General features: G+C 51.3%; 2 protein-coding genes across 4 annotated transcripts in view; one reads left to right on the top strand and one right to left on the bottom strand.

The window, feature by feature from the left end:
- Positions 1-11,761, top strand: part of SCN8A (sodium voltage-gated channel alpha subunit 8) — a 43,655-nt gene extending 31,894 nt beyond the window's left edge. For all 3 annotated transcript variants that reach the window (XM_057401389.1, XM_057401461.1, XM_057401543.1), the window contains 7 exons: positions 973-1,095; positions 4,186-4,470; positions 4,778-4,831; positions 5,662-5,799; positions 6,183-6,287; positions 6,936-7,206; positions 7,978-11,761. In XM_057401389.1, coding sequence (XP_057257372.1) covers positions 973-1,095; positions 4,186-4,470; positions 4,778-4,831; positions 5,662-5,799; positions 6,183-6,287; positions 6,936-7,206; positions 7,978-9,125 — 2,124 coding nt within the window. In that variant the 3' untranslated portion in view covers positions 9,126-11,761. The remainder of the gene's footprint in view (positions 1-972; positions 1,096-4,185; positions 4,471-4,777; positions 4,832-5,661; positions 5,800-6,182; positions 6,288-6,935; positions 7,207-7,977) is intronic.
- A 2,549-nt stretch (positions 11,762-14,310) lies between these two features.
- On the bottom strand, positions 14,311-15,115 carry TMDD1 (transmembrane and death domain 1). The gene has a single exon (XM_057402573.1). It carries the CDS (start codon positions 15,079-15,081, stop codon positions 14,344-14,346), a length of 738 nt encoding a protein of 245 aa, XP_057258556.1. The 5' UTR covers positions 15,082-15,115; the 3' UTR covers positions 14,311-14,343.
- Between the last annotated feature and the right edge of the window lie 408 nt (positions 15,116-15,523).

Here is a 15,523-nt window from a genome sequence, read left to right as displayed (position 1 = left end):
TGGGGAATGGACCTCACGTGCCAGGGCTAGAAGTAGATGGCTTCAAGTTCCAGGCTTTTGGTACAACAGGGTTTAATCCTGCAGGCCCCTGGTTAAAGGCTCTTGGGTGACTCGTAAGAGCCCAAATCTGATCCCAGGCTGCTAAGAAAATGTGTTGTCTCTGGTTGAAAACTGGATCCAGGAGGCTGTCCCCAGCTGTGTTGTGGTCTCAGTGTACGAGCAACCCCGTGGTCGCTGTGCACCTCATCCTGCCCGTGTTTAACATGGGCTTTTCCCATCCCCATCCTGCCTGCGATGCTCACAGATGGCACCGTGCCTTCCGGCAGGTGCACGGCACATCCTGCGTGTTACAGGCAGCGAATCCGGAGCCCGCCCTTGGGTTTCCAGGCAGGAGCAGTTGGAATGAGCTGCCCCATCACTCAGGGCTGAGGTTTCTCACGGGTCCCGTCCCCGAGGGCCGTGGCCGTGGCCGGAGCAGCCCCGCTCTGTGAACACGGTGGCTTTAGCGATGCGAGTTGAGGGCAGTTTGTGCAGTGTGTGTATTTATCTGTATTCTTTCTCATAGGTACCTTTAACATTTGTCTGGCTTAAGTTTAATGGGAGCCGCTGGGATCCTGCAGCCAGTAAAGGGCGAGGGTAAGGTTTTTGTCATCGTTTGGGCTCTTCCTTCCGACAGACCCCTTCTCCGTCTGTGTCTCTGCCTCTCACTTATCTTTCCCCTCTCTGTTCTTTTCTTATGCCTTTCTCAACCGCATTATTTCCTTCCAGGTCCTTTCAGTCAAGTGAAGTAGGCAGCTGGTGGCATGTCTTCGGGATTTATTCTGGGGCAAGCAGTGCTAGGGGACTCATTCTAACAGTCTGGAACCTTTTGTGTTTTGTTTCCCTTTTTCTTTCTTTATTTTCTTTCTTTTTTTCTCTTTTTCTTTTTTTTGTTTTTTTTTTTTTTTGCCTTTGTTTCTATTTTCTGTGTAGGTCTCTTTAGTCAGCCTTATAGCTAATGCCCTGGGCTACTCGGAACTAGGTGCCATAAAGTCCCTTAGGACACTAAGAGCTTTGAGGCCTTTAAGAGCGTTGTCCCGATTTGAGGGGATGAGGGTAAGATGCCATTAGCAGCTGATCCTTCTGCATGCCTGTGGAGCGTTTCTTTTTTAAGCATGCTAGAACTGATCAAAACTGGTGAAAAAGCCCCAAATTCCAAAGAGAATCATGATGCAGCTGCTGACTCGGTCACCCACCGTGGATGTCCCCTCACCCTGCCCACCGCTGCACCCTCCCCTCTTAAGAAAGGGAGATGCATTAAGCTGCCTCATTACGTTCAGTTCTGGCCCGAACCACATGCCATTCGTAGATGATGTTAACACTTGGCTGTTCTCATTTAGCCTGGCTTTTACCTCTAGCATCCGAGGGGGCTTCTGAGCTGTAACTTCTTCTACCTAGGGAGAATCACCAGGTGCAAAGAAGCAGAATTGGAACCACCTCAGTGTCTCCAGCCCCTCACCGTGTTGGCCGCTGGTGGAATTGGATTCAAAGACCATATCTGAGGGGGTTTTAAAAGGGCAATCTGCCTGCAAGGGGGTAAAAGGCTGCTTCCTTCCTTCCTTGGATCCCTCAGGCCTTCAGGAAGGGACTGGTGGGGAGCTCAGCTCATTGAAAAAAGGCTTTGGTTGAATTCCTCTTGTTGCACCTTGTTGTTCTCGGTCCAGTCTGGTGGCGACTGGAAGCCTTGTCTGATAGTGAAGCTTTTCCTTTCCACTCCCTCCCTTTTCCCATGCTTTATGGTCCCCTTGTCCTGTCACTGTGGAACTAGCACCGAAGCACAAGCAAAGCATTGAACTTGACCAGCTTCCCTCAAATTGGTAGGCAGCAATTGGGGATTGGAACTCACTGCAGTGCCTCACTGCTTTGCCGCTGATGGTCTCTATTGTGGTGCCTTCTTTGCCCATTTGGGGTTGAAATCAGCTAGAACATGCAAGAAGTAAAGGCTATGATGTATTAATGGGTTTCCCACTCTCTCCAGAACAATAGCGTAGGTTCCTTTGTGCTAAATCCCAGTTAGCTCCCAGTGCGAGGTATTAGAAGAGAGAAAATGATGCATTAAAAGGGAAGGAAATAGCAGTCACAATTTTTACCTTAGGAGCAGTTCCACCTGGATCCTTCTGATCTCCTTTGAATCTGCTGTGGCACGAAATACAGGGTGAGAGAGGCAAAGGAGCTAACCAGGAATCCTCCAATCCCGTAGGAAGCCATAGGAATAAATGATAGAACAAATCCAAAGAGGGTTTTCTCTTCCCTAATGTTATCCTGCTCTTATTTCTTGGTGTCAGTTAGCTTGATTCAAAACTCTGTTCACTAATGCAGGCCCATGGGTGCAAAGCCAGAGCTGTCGCTCGGCTGGGTTCAGGTCCCACCTATGAGTAGGATCACAAAGGAAAAGGCCCAGCACTAAACCTGTAGCTATTAAAAGCTATTTCTAAGCCGTGCCAGAGAGAAGCTGTGATTTCTAGTGCAAAATCAAAGAATTCCCATGCTTGAAGTGGGGATTTCCACCCAAATTGATAGACAGTTTACAACCACAGCCCTGTCAGTCACCTAAACCCTTTGGTTTGACTTGAAGTGATGCTGCCCCATACAACCAGTACAATACAGAGATTTGAAACGCCTTTGTAAAGGCAACACCAAATGTAGTTCTTTGCTTTTCTCTACTCCATAGTAATCTGCATTCCTAAGAGCTTGCTCTGCTCTGAAATGATACAGGAAGTTTGACAGTAATGCTATGAAACGTGCATGTGTTTTTGTCAGTCTGCACACAAAAGCCATGTTCCTTCTCTCTGTTCTATGCTGGATAAATTCAACGTGCTCCAAGTGACCAGATTCCATGAGGACATGACAGGTTTTTGCTTCCCATGATGAATGGAGTAAAGCACCATAGGGTATCTGTAAGGCTCTAAAGAGGCACACTGCTTGGGTTGGTGTTCAGCAGGACAGCATCCTGTTTGCTTGAAGGGAGGGTAAAAGCAAAGGCATTCTCTGTGGAGCCTGTATGGAGGGCTTGACTCTTCATGCTTCATGGGGTTTACAGTGCTCATAGGACCTTAGACTGCTTTGGCTTGGAAGAGACCTTAGAGATCATCCAGTTCCAACCCTTCCCAGTCAGCGACACCTTGCACTAGAGCAGCTTGCTCCAAGCCCCATCTATCCAACCTGGCCTTGAACACTGAATTCATCCCATCATTTAACTGTTGTAATGCCACTGTCCAGAGCACGGGGATGGAGCCTTTCCAAACTGAGGCAAAGGGGTAAAACCAGGTTAGATTCTGTTCATCTGTGAAAGGCATCGACATTAGGAGATCGTGATCAAGGATTTAACACCCTGCTGACCTAGCTCCATTCAAAGCCTACACTGGGTCACATGTTGGCCAGGGATGCTCAGGGCCATGGTGCTCCCAAAGCATGAAGAGGCTCAAATGGAAGATCCGAGCTCTGGCAAAACCCATTCTGTGCATTTTGGAGGAAGGAACATGGCTTTTCTGTCCTCTTGAGCCTGCGTAGCTGCATGCTCAGCTGTGTGCCTGAGACACCATCATTGGCCTTGCTTAGTCACGGATCTATCTCGATGTTTACAGCAACTCACTGCTTAGCCTTAACAGAGCAACGCTGGGCTTGCTCCTGTCCCCACCAGTCCCGTACAGGTGGGAGCAGGAGGCAGGCTTCCGAGTGCTAACAGCCTTGTTTGCAAGCGGGGAATGGCCGGCAGGGCCACTGGCTGAGAGCAGAAGTGGCCTCCAACCTGGCTCTGAGTCAATTGTAGCTTAGGAGCCTGTTTGGTGCGAAGAAGAGAGTCTGAGCCTCACGCGTAAAGCCCCCTTCTCCCTTTGGCAAAGTGGAGCTGTTGCCAAGAGCTGTTGTTTCACTGAAGAGCCCAGCCTCAGACCGCAGCGAATGGGACAAACTGGCCTGGTTTCTTGCCAAAACAGAGCTTCAGGGGTGGCTTTTAAGCTGAACTCCTTTTACCACTTGGAATAAGTTCATTGCCAACTTCCTCACGGACTCAACGCCACGGCTCTGCCAGTGGCCTTCCCTCCTATTCCCCCCCCCCCCCCCGCCCCAAAAAGAGCTGTACTGATGCTTTGCTGTCTCCTGCCTTGTGTTTTATACTGAAACTCTTTCCCACCCCTTCCAACACAGGTGGTTGTCAACGCCTTGGTTGGCGCTATCCCTTCCATTATGAATGTGTTGTTGGTCTGCCTTATCTTCTGGCTGATTTTCAGCATTATGGGGGTTAACCTGTTTGCTGGGAAGTATCATTACTGCTTTAATGAAACAGCTGAGGAGCGCTTTGAAATAGATATTGTTAACAACAAGACAGAATGCGAGGCGCTGATGCCACCCAACTCCACCGAGATCCGATGGAAGAACGTCAAAATCAACTTCGACAACGTTGGCGCAGGATATCTGGCTCTTCTGCAAGTGGTAAGTTTGGCTTTCGCCATCTCCCTGGGAGATCCAAGCTGCTTCGGGTGCACTTTGACTGCTTCCATCAAGTCCAGCATTCCATTGATCCCACTTGGGGTCTCCTGTTCTTTCAGCCCTGTGCCTACTCACAAGTGGCCCCAACTCTTCCCAAGAGTCCACCAAAGCTTCCATGAGACAACAATAAACCTGTTTAGATCCATTTATCATAGAATCAGAGAGTAACTGAAGCAATATTGAAGTTCAGTGCAATGTTCTTTCCCTTGGGGTGAATTCTGCCTAAGAGGAGGTGTCTTTTCTTTGCTAGGCTACTTTCAAGGGCTGGATGGACATCATGTATGCAGCAGTAGATTCCCGAAAGGTAAAGTACACGAGCACAAACTTCTTCCCGGTGTTTTACTTTGGTAAAATCAAGAGTAAGAACAGTAGATCTGTGCTTGTGTCCCATATTTAATGCTGTGGTTGTTCCATGTGCTCTGTGAGTGTGAGAAGTTAGAGGATGCTCAAGAAGGTCCTGAAAAGAGCAGGGTGATTCTGGCTGCTCCAGGGGCAGGGAAGCTGCAGGAATAGAGCTGCAGTGAGGAAAAGAATACAGATGTTGTCTGCTTATGGAGAGGAATTAGCCAGAAGGTCCTTCATGAACCTTTGCATCCACATGGGAGCCCCGGTGTTGGTTTGAATCCAGTTTTGGAATGATGTCTGGGTTGGAGCTCTTCCTTCAGGCACTTTTCCTGTTCCCGCATGCTGGAATCCTGCACCATCCCTTCCTTTTTGCTTTCTGATTCTTTTTCTCCTTCTTTTCTTGGTTTTATGTGAAAAGATTGTGAAATGGATTTCAATGCAGGATTGGAAACAAGTGTGTCGGGACAGGGTAGAAACCCATTCTCTTGTGGCTCAGCTGATGCTCTTACCCACCCCTCTTCAAAGAAAGGATGATGCCTTCAGTTTGACAGTGCTTGTCATTAAATCCTTCGTGGCCTGCAAATCTCTGCCCATTCTATGGGCAGTGACCTCATTGGGAATGAAAGTCAGTTTAAGCAGTGTGAGGACGTGGTTTTCCACATATAACTCCAGCTTTACAAAGCACTGACTGCCTTTCCATGGGAATACCTGGAACCAGGCTTCCTTTCGACTCTAGTTGTTAGGATGCCTTTGAAATGTCATTTATTTCTCTTCTCATCTCCTCTTCAGCAAGAAGAGCAACCCAAGTACGAGGACAACATTTACATGTACATCTATTTCGTTATCTTCATTATCTTTGGCTCCTTTTTCACCCTCAACTTGTTCATTGGTGTCATCATTGACAACTTCAATCAACAAAAGAAAAAGATAAGTGATCTGTGTGTGCTGCTCAGTGGGGGAGCTGGGAGCTGTTAGGGGGATGTTGAGTCTTCAGGCTGATGGTTTTGCATGTATGAGGTGCGAGCTGAATGGCTCAACACCTCTGCTCCCTGTTCATCCCAAACGAGGTAGAGGGGATGGGGGGGGGGGGGGATGTTGTGCAATAACCAAGGTCTTTGTAGGTTAAAATCCTCTGTTTTCCTTAAAGGAAGTCTCAGTACACCTTGGGTATTGGCATACGTTAGTTCAATCTGAAATAGCTGCCACCAACTTCCCATATGGCAGGGTTCCTCATGACTTAGCTAGGATGGTTCTGCTTTCCCTCCTGGTGCAGGGGCTGATTGTAACCAGTTTTCCTTTTGCCCCTTTACTTTGGAGGTCAAGATATTTTCATGACAGAAGAACAGAAGAAGTATTACAATGCCATGAAAAAACTGGGCTCAAAGAAGCCTCAGAAACCCATTCCCCGACCTCTGGTGAGTAGGTTAGAAAGGGACCTGAAGGAGCAGACTCAACGGAGCTTTGGCTCCAAAAGCATCCTTTGTTCCATCTCACACTAGACCCCACGTCACCATTTCTTGTCATTAGAATTCAGGTGTCATCTGGGAGAGTTTCAAATGCTGCAGCTGAGGTTGAGGGTAATCAGTGCACTTGACCCTGTCTGGCTGAGGGGTTGTAGAGCAGGAGGTCTCGTGGCGTTAGCGGGAGGGAGCTTGGACAACCGGATAGCCTTGTGGGTTGCGTTGATTGAGACCTAAGCACGTTTCTTTGCAAGGCCTCCTGCTGCAAAAGAGGTAGTTGAAATCCAGTTCAAGTACCCTGCAGTCACTCAGCACTGCAAGGTGGGGCTGGCTGCTTTCCGCAGTGGTGAATGGAAGTACATCACCCTGCCTTTGGTCCCAACAAAGAGGAAGATTAATAGGGTTGTGGTAGCATGTTTGGGGTGTAAATAACGGGATTTTCCTGCCTTTCCCATAATCAGATTGAATTGTGGCCAGAGTTTGCTTTGAAAGCTTCATAAGATGCTGAAAACTCCCATGTGCCCATCCTTGTTTCCACCATGACTCCTTTGTTGACTGATGGTTCAGTCTCACTTGGTTCCTTGCTTCTCTCCCGTTGCACAGAACCGCATTCAAGGAGCCGTCTTTGACTTTGTCACTCAACAAGCATTTGACATCGTCATCATGATGCTCATTTGCCTCAACATGGTCACCATGATGGTGGAGACAGACACACAAAGCAAGCAGATGGAGGACATCCTTTACTGGATCAACCTGGTGTTTGTCATCTTCTTCACCTGTGAGTGTGTGCTGAAGATGTTCGCTTTGCGGCACTATTATTTCACCATCGGGTGGAACATTTTTGACTTCGTGGTTGTGATTCTGTCCATCGTGGGTAAGTGTGACACCGGCTGGAGGTCTCTGAGTGCTAGGCTTGGTGTTTGCAGAGTAGAGCACGGTCTTGCCTTAGAAGTGCCTCCAGATCACCTTCAGCCTTCTCTTTTTAGCCTTGGGAAGAGACTTGGGGCAGAACTTGGCAGCTTCGAGTCCTCACTAATGCACCCTCCTCTTCCTGTTCTGGTTTTCAGTTCCAGTTGTGTGGAGTGACCCAGCTGGCAGCTCCCCTCCCTGTTGCATTGCAGTGCTTCCTGCCTTGCTCTTTGGGTTTCAGTTTGGTTGGATGTTGAAGCAAGCAGCTGCCTCCAATGGGTTTGGGGTGTTCTTAGTGGCTAGTCTGTAAAGTAGGTGTAACCTCATAGGTACCAGAGGGTCCCTCACAAGGCTCTGCCCAGGCATGGTGACAGAGACTGACCTGAGGTCTAAAACTCACATCTAGGCTTGTCTGCTGCTTCAGGTAATCCACCTTACACATCCTTAGCCCTTTCCAAATCAGAGTCCATGGCTTTGACTCCCATGGCAGCTTTGGGCTCCGAGAGCTTAGACACCTCCAAGCAGCAGCTCATCCATCCTTATCTAGGTGCAGCTGAACCTCTCTCCCCCTCCTTTTAGAACTATTTAGGCAGCCAGAGCCTTTATGTAAGACCTGATGATGCCCAAAGCACAGCCTTTGATAGGTGACCAAGGTGTCCAACCCCTTGGCTAGGCTCAGAAGCAGCGGCAGACTCATGTCTCCATTGTCACACTTGTTCCTTCTCCTCTTCTCTAGGAATGTTCCTGGCTGAAATCATTGAGAAGTACTTTGTGTCACCCACGCTCTTCCGAGTCATCCGCCTGGCTCGCATTGGACGTATCCTGCGCTTGATCAAAGGAGCCAAAGGAATCCGCACCTTGCTTTTTGCCTTAATGATGTCCTTGCCTGCCTTGTTCAACATTGGCCTCTTGCTCTTCTTGGTCATGTTCATCTTCTCCATCTTTGGCATGTCGAACTTTGCCTACGTCAAGCATGAGGCTGGCATAGATGATATGTTCAACTTTGAGACCTTTGGCAACAGCATGATCTGCTTGTTCCAGATCACCACATCCGCTGGCTGGGATGGCCTGCTGCTGCCCATCCTCAACCGGCCTCCTGACTGCGACCTAGACAAGGAGCACCCCGGGAGTGGTTTTAAGGGGGATTGTGGGAACCCTTCCGTGGGGATATTTTTCTTTGTGAGTTACATCATCATCTCCTTCCTGATTGTGGTCAACATGTACATTGCCATCATCCTGGAGAACTTCAGCGTGGCCACGGAAGAGAGCGCGGATCCGCTGAGTGAGGATGACTTTGAGACCTTCTATGAGATCTGGGAGAAGTTTGACCCCGATGCCACCCAGTTCATAGAGTACAGCAAGCTCGCAGACTTTGCTGATGCTTTGGAACATCCTCTCCGCGTCCCAAAACCCAACACCATCGAACTCATTGCCATGGACCTGCCTATGGTAAGTGGAGACAGGATCCACTGTTTAGACATCCTGTTTGCCTTCACTAAACGTGTCCTGGGGGACAGTGGGGAGCTGGATATACTCAGACAACAGATGGAGGAGAGATTTGTGGCATCCAACCCTTCCAAAGTGTCTTATGAGCCTATCACAACCACGCTGCGGAGGAAGCAGGAGGAGGTTTCAGCGGTGGTTATCCAGAGGGCTTACAGGGCTCGCTTAGCGCGCCGGGGCTTCATCAGCCGAAGGCCTGTATCCACAAAGCTGGAAAACGGGGGAGCAAACAGGGAGAAGAAGGAGGGGACCCCATCGACCGCATCCCTCCCATCGTACGACAGCGTAACCAAACCCGAGAAGGAGAAGCAGCAACGGGCGGAGGAGGGAAGACGGGAAAGAGCCAAGAGGCCCAAAGACGTCAGGGAATCCAAGTGTTGAGCCGGTGGGATTGTACAGGTCCGACTGTTTGCAAGCAGAAAGGTTGTTTACAGACTTCCTGAGATGAATCACTACACAAGAGCTGTGGAGACGCTTACCTGAAGATCTTATACCAAACATAGTCTGCTTCCTGTGTGACAGCGTTGCATCTAAAGCAGTGAGCTCCCACCTCTTGAAGGGACCCTTTGCAACCAACCAGTTAAACACCCCCAGAAACAAGGATTAACAAAGGATTTTCTATCGTTTGGGCAGGTGGATACTGCATGTTCCACATCAGTCAATGCAACTTAGGACAAACAAGCAAACTAAACCACACACTCCCCCCCTCCCAGAACCAAAACCTGCTGCTGGGATTCCTGTATTTGTCCAAAGCAGCCCCTAAAATGGATTTGATTTGCCTGTTTTGTTGATGATTCTTCTGGAAAGAAACCCCCAAAGTCACAGTGTTCAAGGGTTTGTTCCTGCAAAACTAGGTTTGCATTTAGCGAAGCAGCAAAAAAAAACCATAAAACACACAAAAAAAGAGGAAAAAGTTAAAACAAGGAGAACAAAAAAAGAGGCAAAACAAAGCAGCAAAGCCCCATTTAACCCAGGCCCTTCAGTTCTCATCGTTTCTTTGCTCTTTCTTAGCTACATCCTACTTTCTCCATGGGCTTTACTTGGTTTGGGAGATGGGGTCATCGGGTACCTTCAGCCTGGGGCCAGCTCAGGTTGATTCCCCCCCCAAAAGTGCTCGTTCAATGCATGATGGCATGCCGCGACCAGGGACCATGCATGAGGAACCATGAAACCACGAGACACAATAACCTGTCCACAGCAGTGTGTTAAGCCATAAAGTCGAGGCACTCCACTGACAAGGTACCACTGGGTTTGGGATCTAACAAGACCCATGCCTTTCACCAGTACATCCCAGTTCTTAGCGCCCTTTCCTAGAGCCACCAGTAGGAGACAAAGCAGAAGTACAAGGAGATGAAATACGTGTGCGTGTGTTTAATACATGTCTTTTTAGTTGGGATTTTTTTGCCATCTTTTTGCACATTAAAATAGAATAACCAAACTCAATGCTGCTCTGGACCTCATCCAAGGGGAGATGATACAACCTGAGAATGGCTTCTTCTACTGTGTCACTAAACCCAAGCTCTAGGGCTTCAATCCCAGCCCATTTGTACCCTGTATTTAGCAGTAATATTCTTCCTCAGCCTCCATCCTGCAGCGTAGACACTTTGTGCTGGTAGAGATAAGTGCTAAAGGAAGCCCTGTGTTATCTCTGCTGGTAGAAACATGGGGAGCTTCCCCACAGCAATGCCACCCGTGGGGCTGGGGGACAGGGATGTGACTCCCAGCGGTCCTTTGTCCCATGGCCATCAGGATTCCTGCTCCGGGTGGGATGCTGAGAGGTGGCTTTTGCAAACCCTGAGCCCTTCCTCTCCCTTGGGAGCAAGGAATGGCACAGGAAGGGCCACATCCCAGGGCTGAGCCCCAGCTCCTGGATGCCTTCACTTCCTTCCCATTAGTGCTTCCGTGGAGCGGCGCCCACCATGGCATGGGCAGGAATCGGAGCTACCTCTTGCCTCAGTCGCGCTGCAGCAGTAACTTGGTGCCACAGGAACATCACGAGCCAAACCCAAGCGTTGCTTTTCCTCCATGACCGGGCTCAGCCCTCCCTCAGCTCCTGTTTTGTGGTGTCCTCATCAGTACCCAGCCACTGCTCTGCTTGAGGTGTTTCTTCAGGGCCAGCATCCGGTGTTCCCACAGGGCAGGGCAGCAGCGCGAGGGATCGGTGCTGCTCACCTCCATCAGGGATGCTGAGGTTGAGCATGGACCACAGGAAGGGTACCCAGCATAGCAGGAAGCAGAGCCCCTCGATGGCAGGATGAACCTTGGTTTGCATCATCTCACGACCCAGAGAATCCGAGGAGTCACTTGAAATCCCAAAGGCCAGCAGGAAGCCACCGGTGCCCCCGGCATCCTCCATGGCAATGGAGCAGCCCTGCTGCTCCCAGCACCACAGTAAGGAACCTTTTCTATCCCATCAGCTCTTGCCCCACTCGCTCCTAGGATGTGATGTGTAATATAACACGGGAGAACCCAACAACCTCCATACACATGTACAGGCTACATTGTAAAACAGCACAAACCGAGGCAAATAGCTGAGAAGTGTGGTTGAACTTTTTAAAGATACTATTATAAATAGTGTAATATATCCTTTTATTTTATCAGCATGCCTTTTTGTAAATACAAAGAACTACAAAAGAAGTATAGAATGGCTTCTGGCTTATGCCATTGTCCATGGTTATCCTTATTTTTTTAATACCTTTCTGTTCTCCTTTGACTTTAGAGCCAGTGACTGTCCCCAAAGGCAAAAAGAGAGAAATAACCCCCTATTCCCCCCCCAAAAAAACAGCTTTTAAACAGAGCTTTATTGCAAATGATCTTTGCAACAGCAAAACTCTCCATTTTTGGGTTCCAATGTGCAATAAGTTGAGCACTTCTATGCAAGATTTGGCTCAAGTTCATCGTTGTTCTTCAGCTGGGCTATTGACTCGTAGGTGAAGCTTGGTGCGTTGAAGCATTCGTGCTGGCCATTGCATTCAGCTGCTCGATTAATTTCCAATAAAAAGTCCCTTCAAACTCTGGATATAGATTGGATTTCTTTACCATTAAAGCTGGGATAGAGGCAGGAGGCCACTGGGATCAGTTGGCATCACTGGGATGGGATGGGAGCGAGTTCTTGCTTGGTCCTTGTGCTCAGAGCAAGGTTTTGGTGGGGTTTGAGGTGATTTTTCCCCCTCCCTGGCCTCTCCAGGGTGGGTTTTCCATCAAGTGCTGAGCAGTGGGGCCATGTCTTTGTGGCCAGGATGGGAGGAAGGACAGAGCTTTGCTCCAAGAGCGCAAGGACCATTCGTGTGGCTCCAAAGTGGGATTTGGATCCTGGCGTTGTGGGAATGAAGCAAAGGGGGTGTTGTCAATGCAAAAGATGGAGCCAAACCTCCAAGGAGCTCTTTAGGCTCCCCCATGTCCAAAACTGGGTTGATTTGGGATCAAGTTCTTCCAAGAGCAGAGGGGAAGGGCGACAAATCCCAATTCCAGCTGCTTTATTCCCTTCTCTTAAAGCAGGGAGGCCAATGTTGAACCAACCAAAGGAAACTCAACCCATGATGTTCCGTAGAGCCCACACTTGAGTTGGAGTCGAATTTGCTGCTGCAAACAGCCCCCTGTGAAAGCTCAATACTGTGTATTAGAGGTTGCATGGTGGCTCCTCGTGATCTTACCCAACATGAAGAATCACGTTACTCTAAGCCAAAAGACAATGAAATAAAGGTTACCCTTTTCACTCCACGAGGGAAGGTTGTCTTGGTGTCGCCATTATTTGCATCCTCCTCCCCTTCCATCTCCCCAAGGCATTTTAGGGTGGTTTTAGCAGGAATATGCAGAGGAGAGCAGAGTAAGATGCAGTGGAAGCTGCTGGAAGGGAGCTTGATGCATTCCTCAGTGCTGGGCTCTGTGGGTGCCCTGCTCTGAGCTGCCTGCACTGGTCCATGGGGACTGATGCTGTCAGTGCCCTTGGGCATTGTGATATGATGGGGACGTGTCCATGCACAAGGGATGGGTTAGAACTGGGTGAGCTTTAAGGTCCCTTCCAACCCAAGGGATCTGTGATCCTGTGATCTAGAGCCACCAGTGAGCCCGTTCCCTGCGAGGCCGTCACATCCTTGTTGGCTTCTTGCTTTCCCCATGCGTTCAGTGGGGTCCCCCATGGAGTGACAAGGGCTGGTCCATGGGGACCTCACCCATGCTTGGGGTGCAAGTGTGAGGTCCTGCTGCTCAGGAGGGCTCTGCACCCCCCAAGCCAGCATCAGCCCATCCAGCTTGTCCCACTTCAAAGAGCTGAGCAGGGCACAACTCCAGGCATCAGCTCTGATTTAACCTGAGGTTGTTGCAGTGGCTGAGGGACCACCTTGGAATGAGGTTTCCTATTGGAGTTTGAGCCCAATTTATTCCAACGATGTGGGTTTTGCTGCTCAGTTCAGGCCAGGTCGCTGCACATTGTAGTTCTGAGCATGAGGGTGCAAGAGGATGCTCGGACGCCCCATCTGTGAACCGGGTGTCTCCTTCCCTACCTCACAGGGGTGTTGTGAGGCTCAGTCAGTGACTGAGTAATGCAGTGCAGAGCTGGGGGCACCGAGGGATGCGGGGGGTGACAAAGATGCTGCTACCGAAGTGCTCCTGACCCTGCATCTCCCCACAGAGCTCCTCTCCCTTTGCATACCCTGTTCATGGCGCTGGCGTTGGCCCCGTGCTGGTCTTACCCTTCCCCTCCTCGGTCCTGTCCTGGTTTACATGGAGAAAGGAGGCTGAAGGGAGGGAGGAGGAAGGTGGTAAAGCAGCGGGCTGGGGGTCGATGTCTGATCTTTGAGTTCCTTTGTACTGTACATCTTTTTACTTTGGAATTTGCAATAAAGAGGGATGTCCATCTTGTTTTAACAACTTCTGCTGCCTGCCCTGTCGTTCTGTTCCCTTTGCGCACCCCAAAGCCCTCAGCTCAGACAGGTCCTAGAGTAGAAACCAAGAGCATCACTTGGGGACCTCCAGCTTCTGTGGGTTTAGGGCTATCACACACTTGTATCTCTATCAGCACCATGTGCCAGTGTTCAGATAGCTGCAGCTTTCCCTGGCCCCATCAGCAGCACAAACCCCATTCAAGCCTCCCCATAACACACAGCCTGTGGATTTGGGTTACTCTGCAGATGTTCTTTGGCTCAGAAATGGGTAGGAAAAGGTAAAACTGCAGTGAGATACAGGCCAAGAAAGGAGCAAAGCCTCCAGCCCATCAGCCCAGGCTTCAGGAAAGCCAAGGTTATCAGCCAGAGCACAAAGCACCTCTACAATCACACTCAATCAGGTCACTGGGTTGTAATTAACCTCTGCTGTGAATAATGAAGCCAAGGTGCTGCCTCAGCACAATGACCCAGCAGAGGGGGTTTATTTCCTCCCTGTGGCCAAGGGAGCTCGGCTCCATCTCTGGGATCCAAGGACAATCAGGAGCATCCGCAGGCGGTGGCTGGTGGACGTCCATCCCCAGCAGCACCCAAGGCAAGGATGGGACCCTCCCTGCCCCGAGGAGCACACGGGGTCGGTGTCTGGGTCCCAGCCCCTCCAATGAAACTTTATTGGGCCCTGTTTCGGGAGCTGCTGCGGCTCGGGCTCCATCCCCGGTTCAAGCAGCGTCCAAGCTCAGCACCCAGCAGCAAGAGGACGCGGCAGCCGCGGCGAGGACGACGGAGGCCAGGAACCCCCCGAGGATGCCCGAGGCCACGGGCACGACCCAGCCCAGGAGGCTGCGGGTGTACGGGGGGGGCGGGCGCCTCTCCACCACCAGGTCCCCGAAGTCCGCGCTCGGGGCCCGCCGGTCGCGCTCCCTGCGGCGCCGCTCGCCCCGCAGCAGGAGCGGGGAGCGAGGCCGCTTCACGGCGCGGCCGTAGCCCCTCACGTTCCGCAGCAGCTCCAGGCTCCGGTCCTGGTTCAGGTTCTTCCCCAGCTCCCGGGCGATGTCGGGGCGCCCGATGCTGCGGAGCCCGCGGGCCAGGCGGTCCCAGCTCAGCGCCTCCCCCGCTCGCCGCAGCCAGCCCCGGAGGGTTTCCGAGCATCCCACGGGACCGCGCAGGTCCCGGCGGTGCCGGCGGGGGATGCGGTTGCTCTCCTCGGAGAGGCGCTGCAGCTCCCGCTCCCCCAGGGCATCCGGGCCCGACAGCAGCAGCCGGAGCCGGAGGCACTCGGACTGGGCCAGCAGGTCGGCGATGCGGGCCATGGTGTGGCTGCCCACGTTGGCTGCCACCGTGTCCTCGCACCGGCTGCCCGCTGCCAGCAGGAGCAGGATGAGGCCCGCGGGTACCAGCATCGACCGGGTGCTCCTCGGCGTCAGGGTGGCCCTGGGACGCAGAACCTCCCTCCTCATCTGACCTCACAAAGCAGAGTGTTCCAGGGGTGCGTTCCCTGTTCCCCAGTGCCTTGTCCCATGTCACCTCCCAGGAGTGAGTGTTTCCTGTCCAACTCAACGTTGTGCCTCCAGCCTGCATCCCCGACAGCATCCCTCCCTGCATCCCCCATAGCATCCCTGCCAGCGAGCCTAAAGCATCCCTGCCTTCCCTAACTCACCCTCCTAGGGTTTAGGCTCCAAACACCCGCAGCACAAGGACAGACCATCTTGGGATGTCCCCACCACCCTCTTCCCATCTCCCAAAGGCCCCTCTGAGTCAACAGCAGCAGCTCCCCTATCCCTCCCTATGGAGGGAACCCACTTGCACGCTCCTACCCCAAATAGATGGAGGCAGGGTTGAGTTGAACCAACGCGGGTTTGCTCAGGGACCGGGTAAGGACCCATAACCACGAGGTGGCCC

This window comes from Pezoporus wallicus, unplaced genomic scaffold (genome assembly GCF_028554395.1).
Source record: "Pezoporus wallicus isolate ANWC-B61680 ecotype Strahan unplaced genomic scaffold, APGP_CSIRO_Pwel_v1 contig_14349, whole genome shotgun sequence".
NCBI classification, from domain to species: Eukaryota; Metazoa; Chordata; class Aves; order Psittaciformes; family Psittacidae; genus Pezoporus; species Pezoporus wallicus.
Note: the sequence above shows the minus strand (reverse complement) of the source record. Positions and strands in the feature narration are given on the sequence as shown.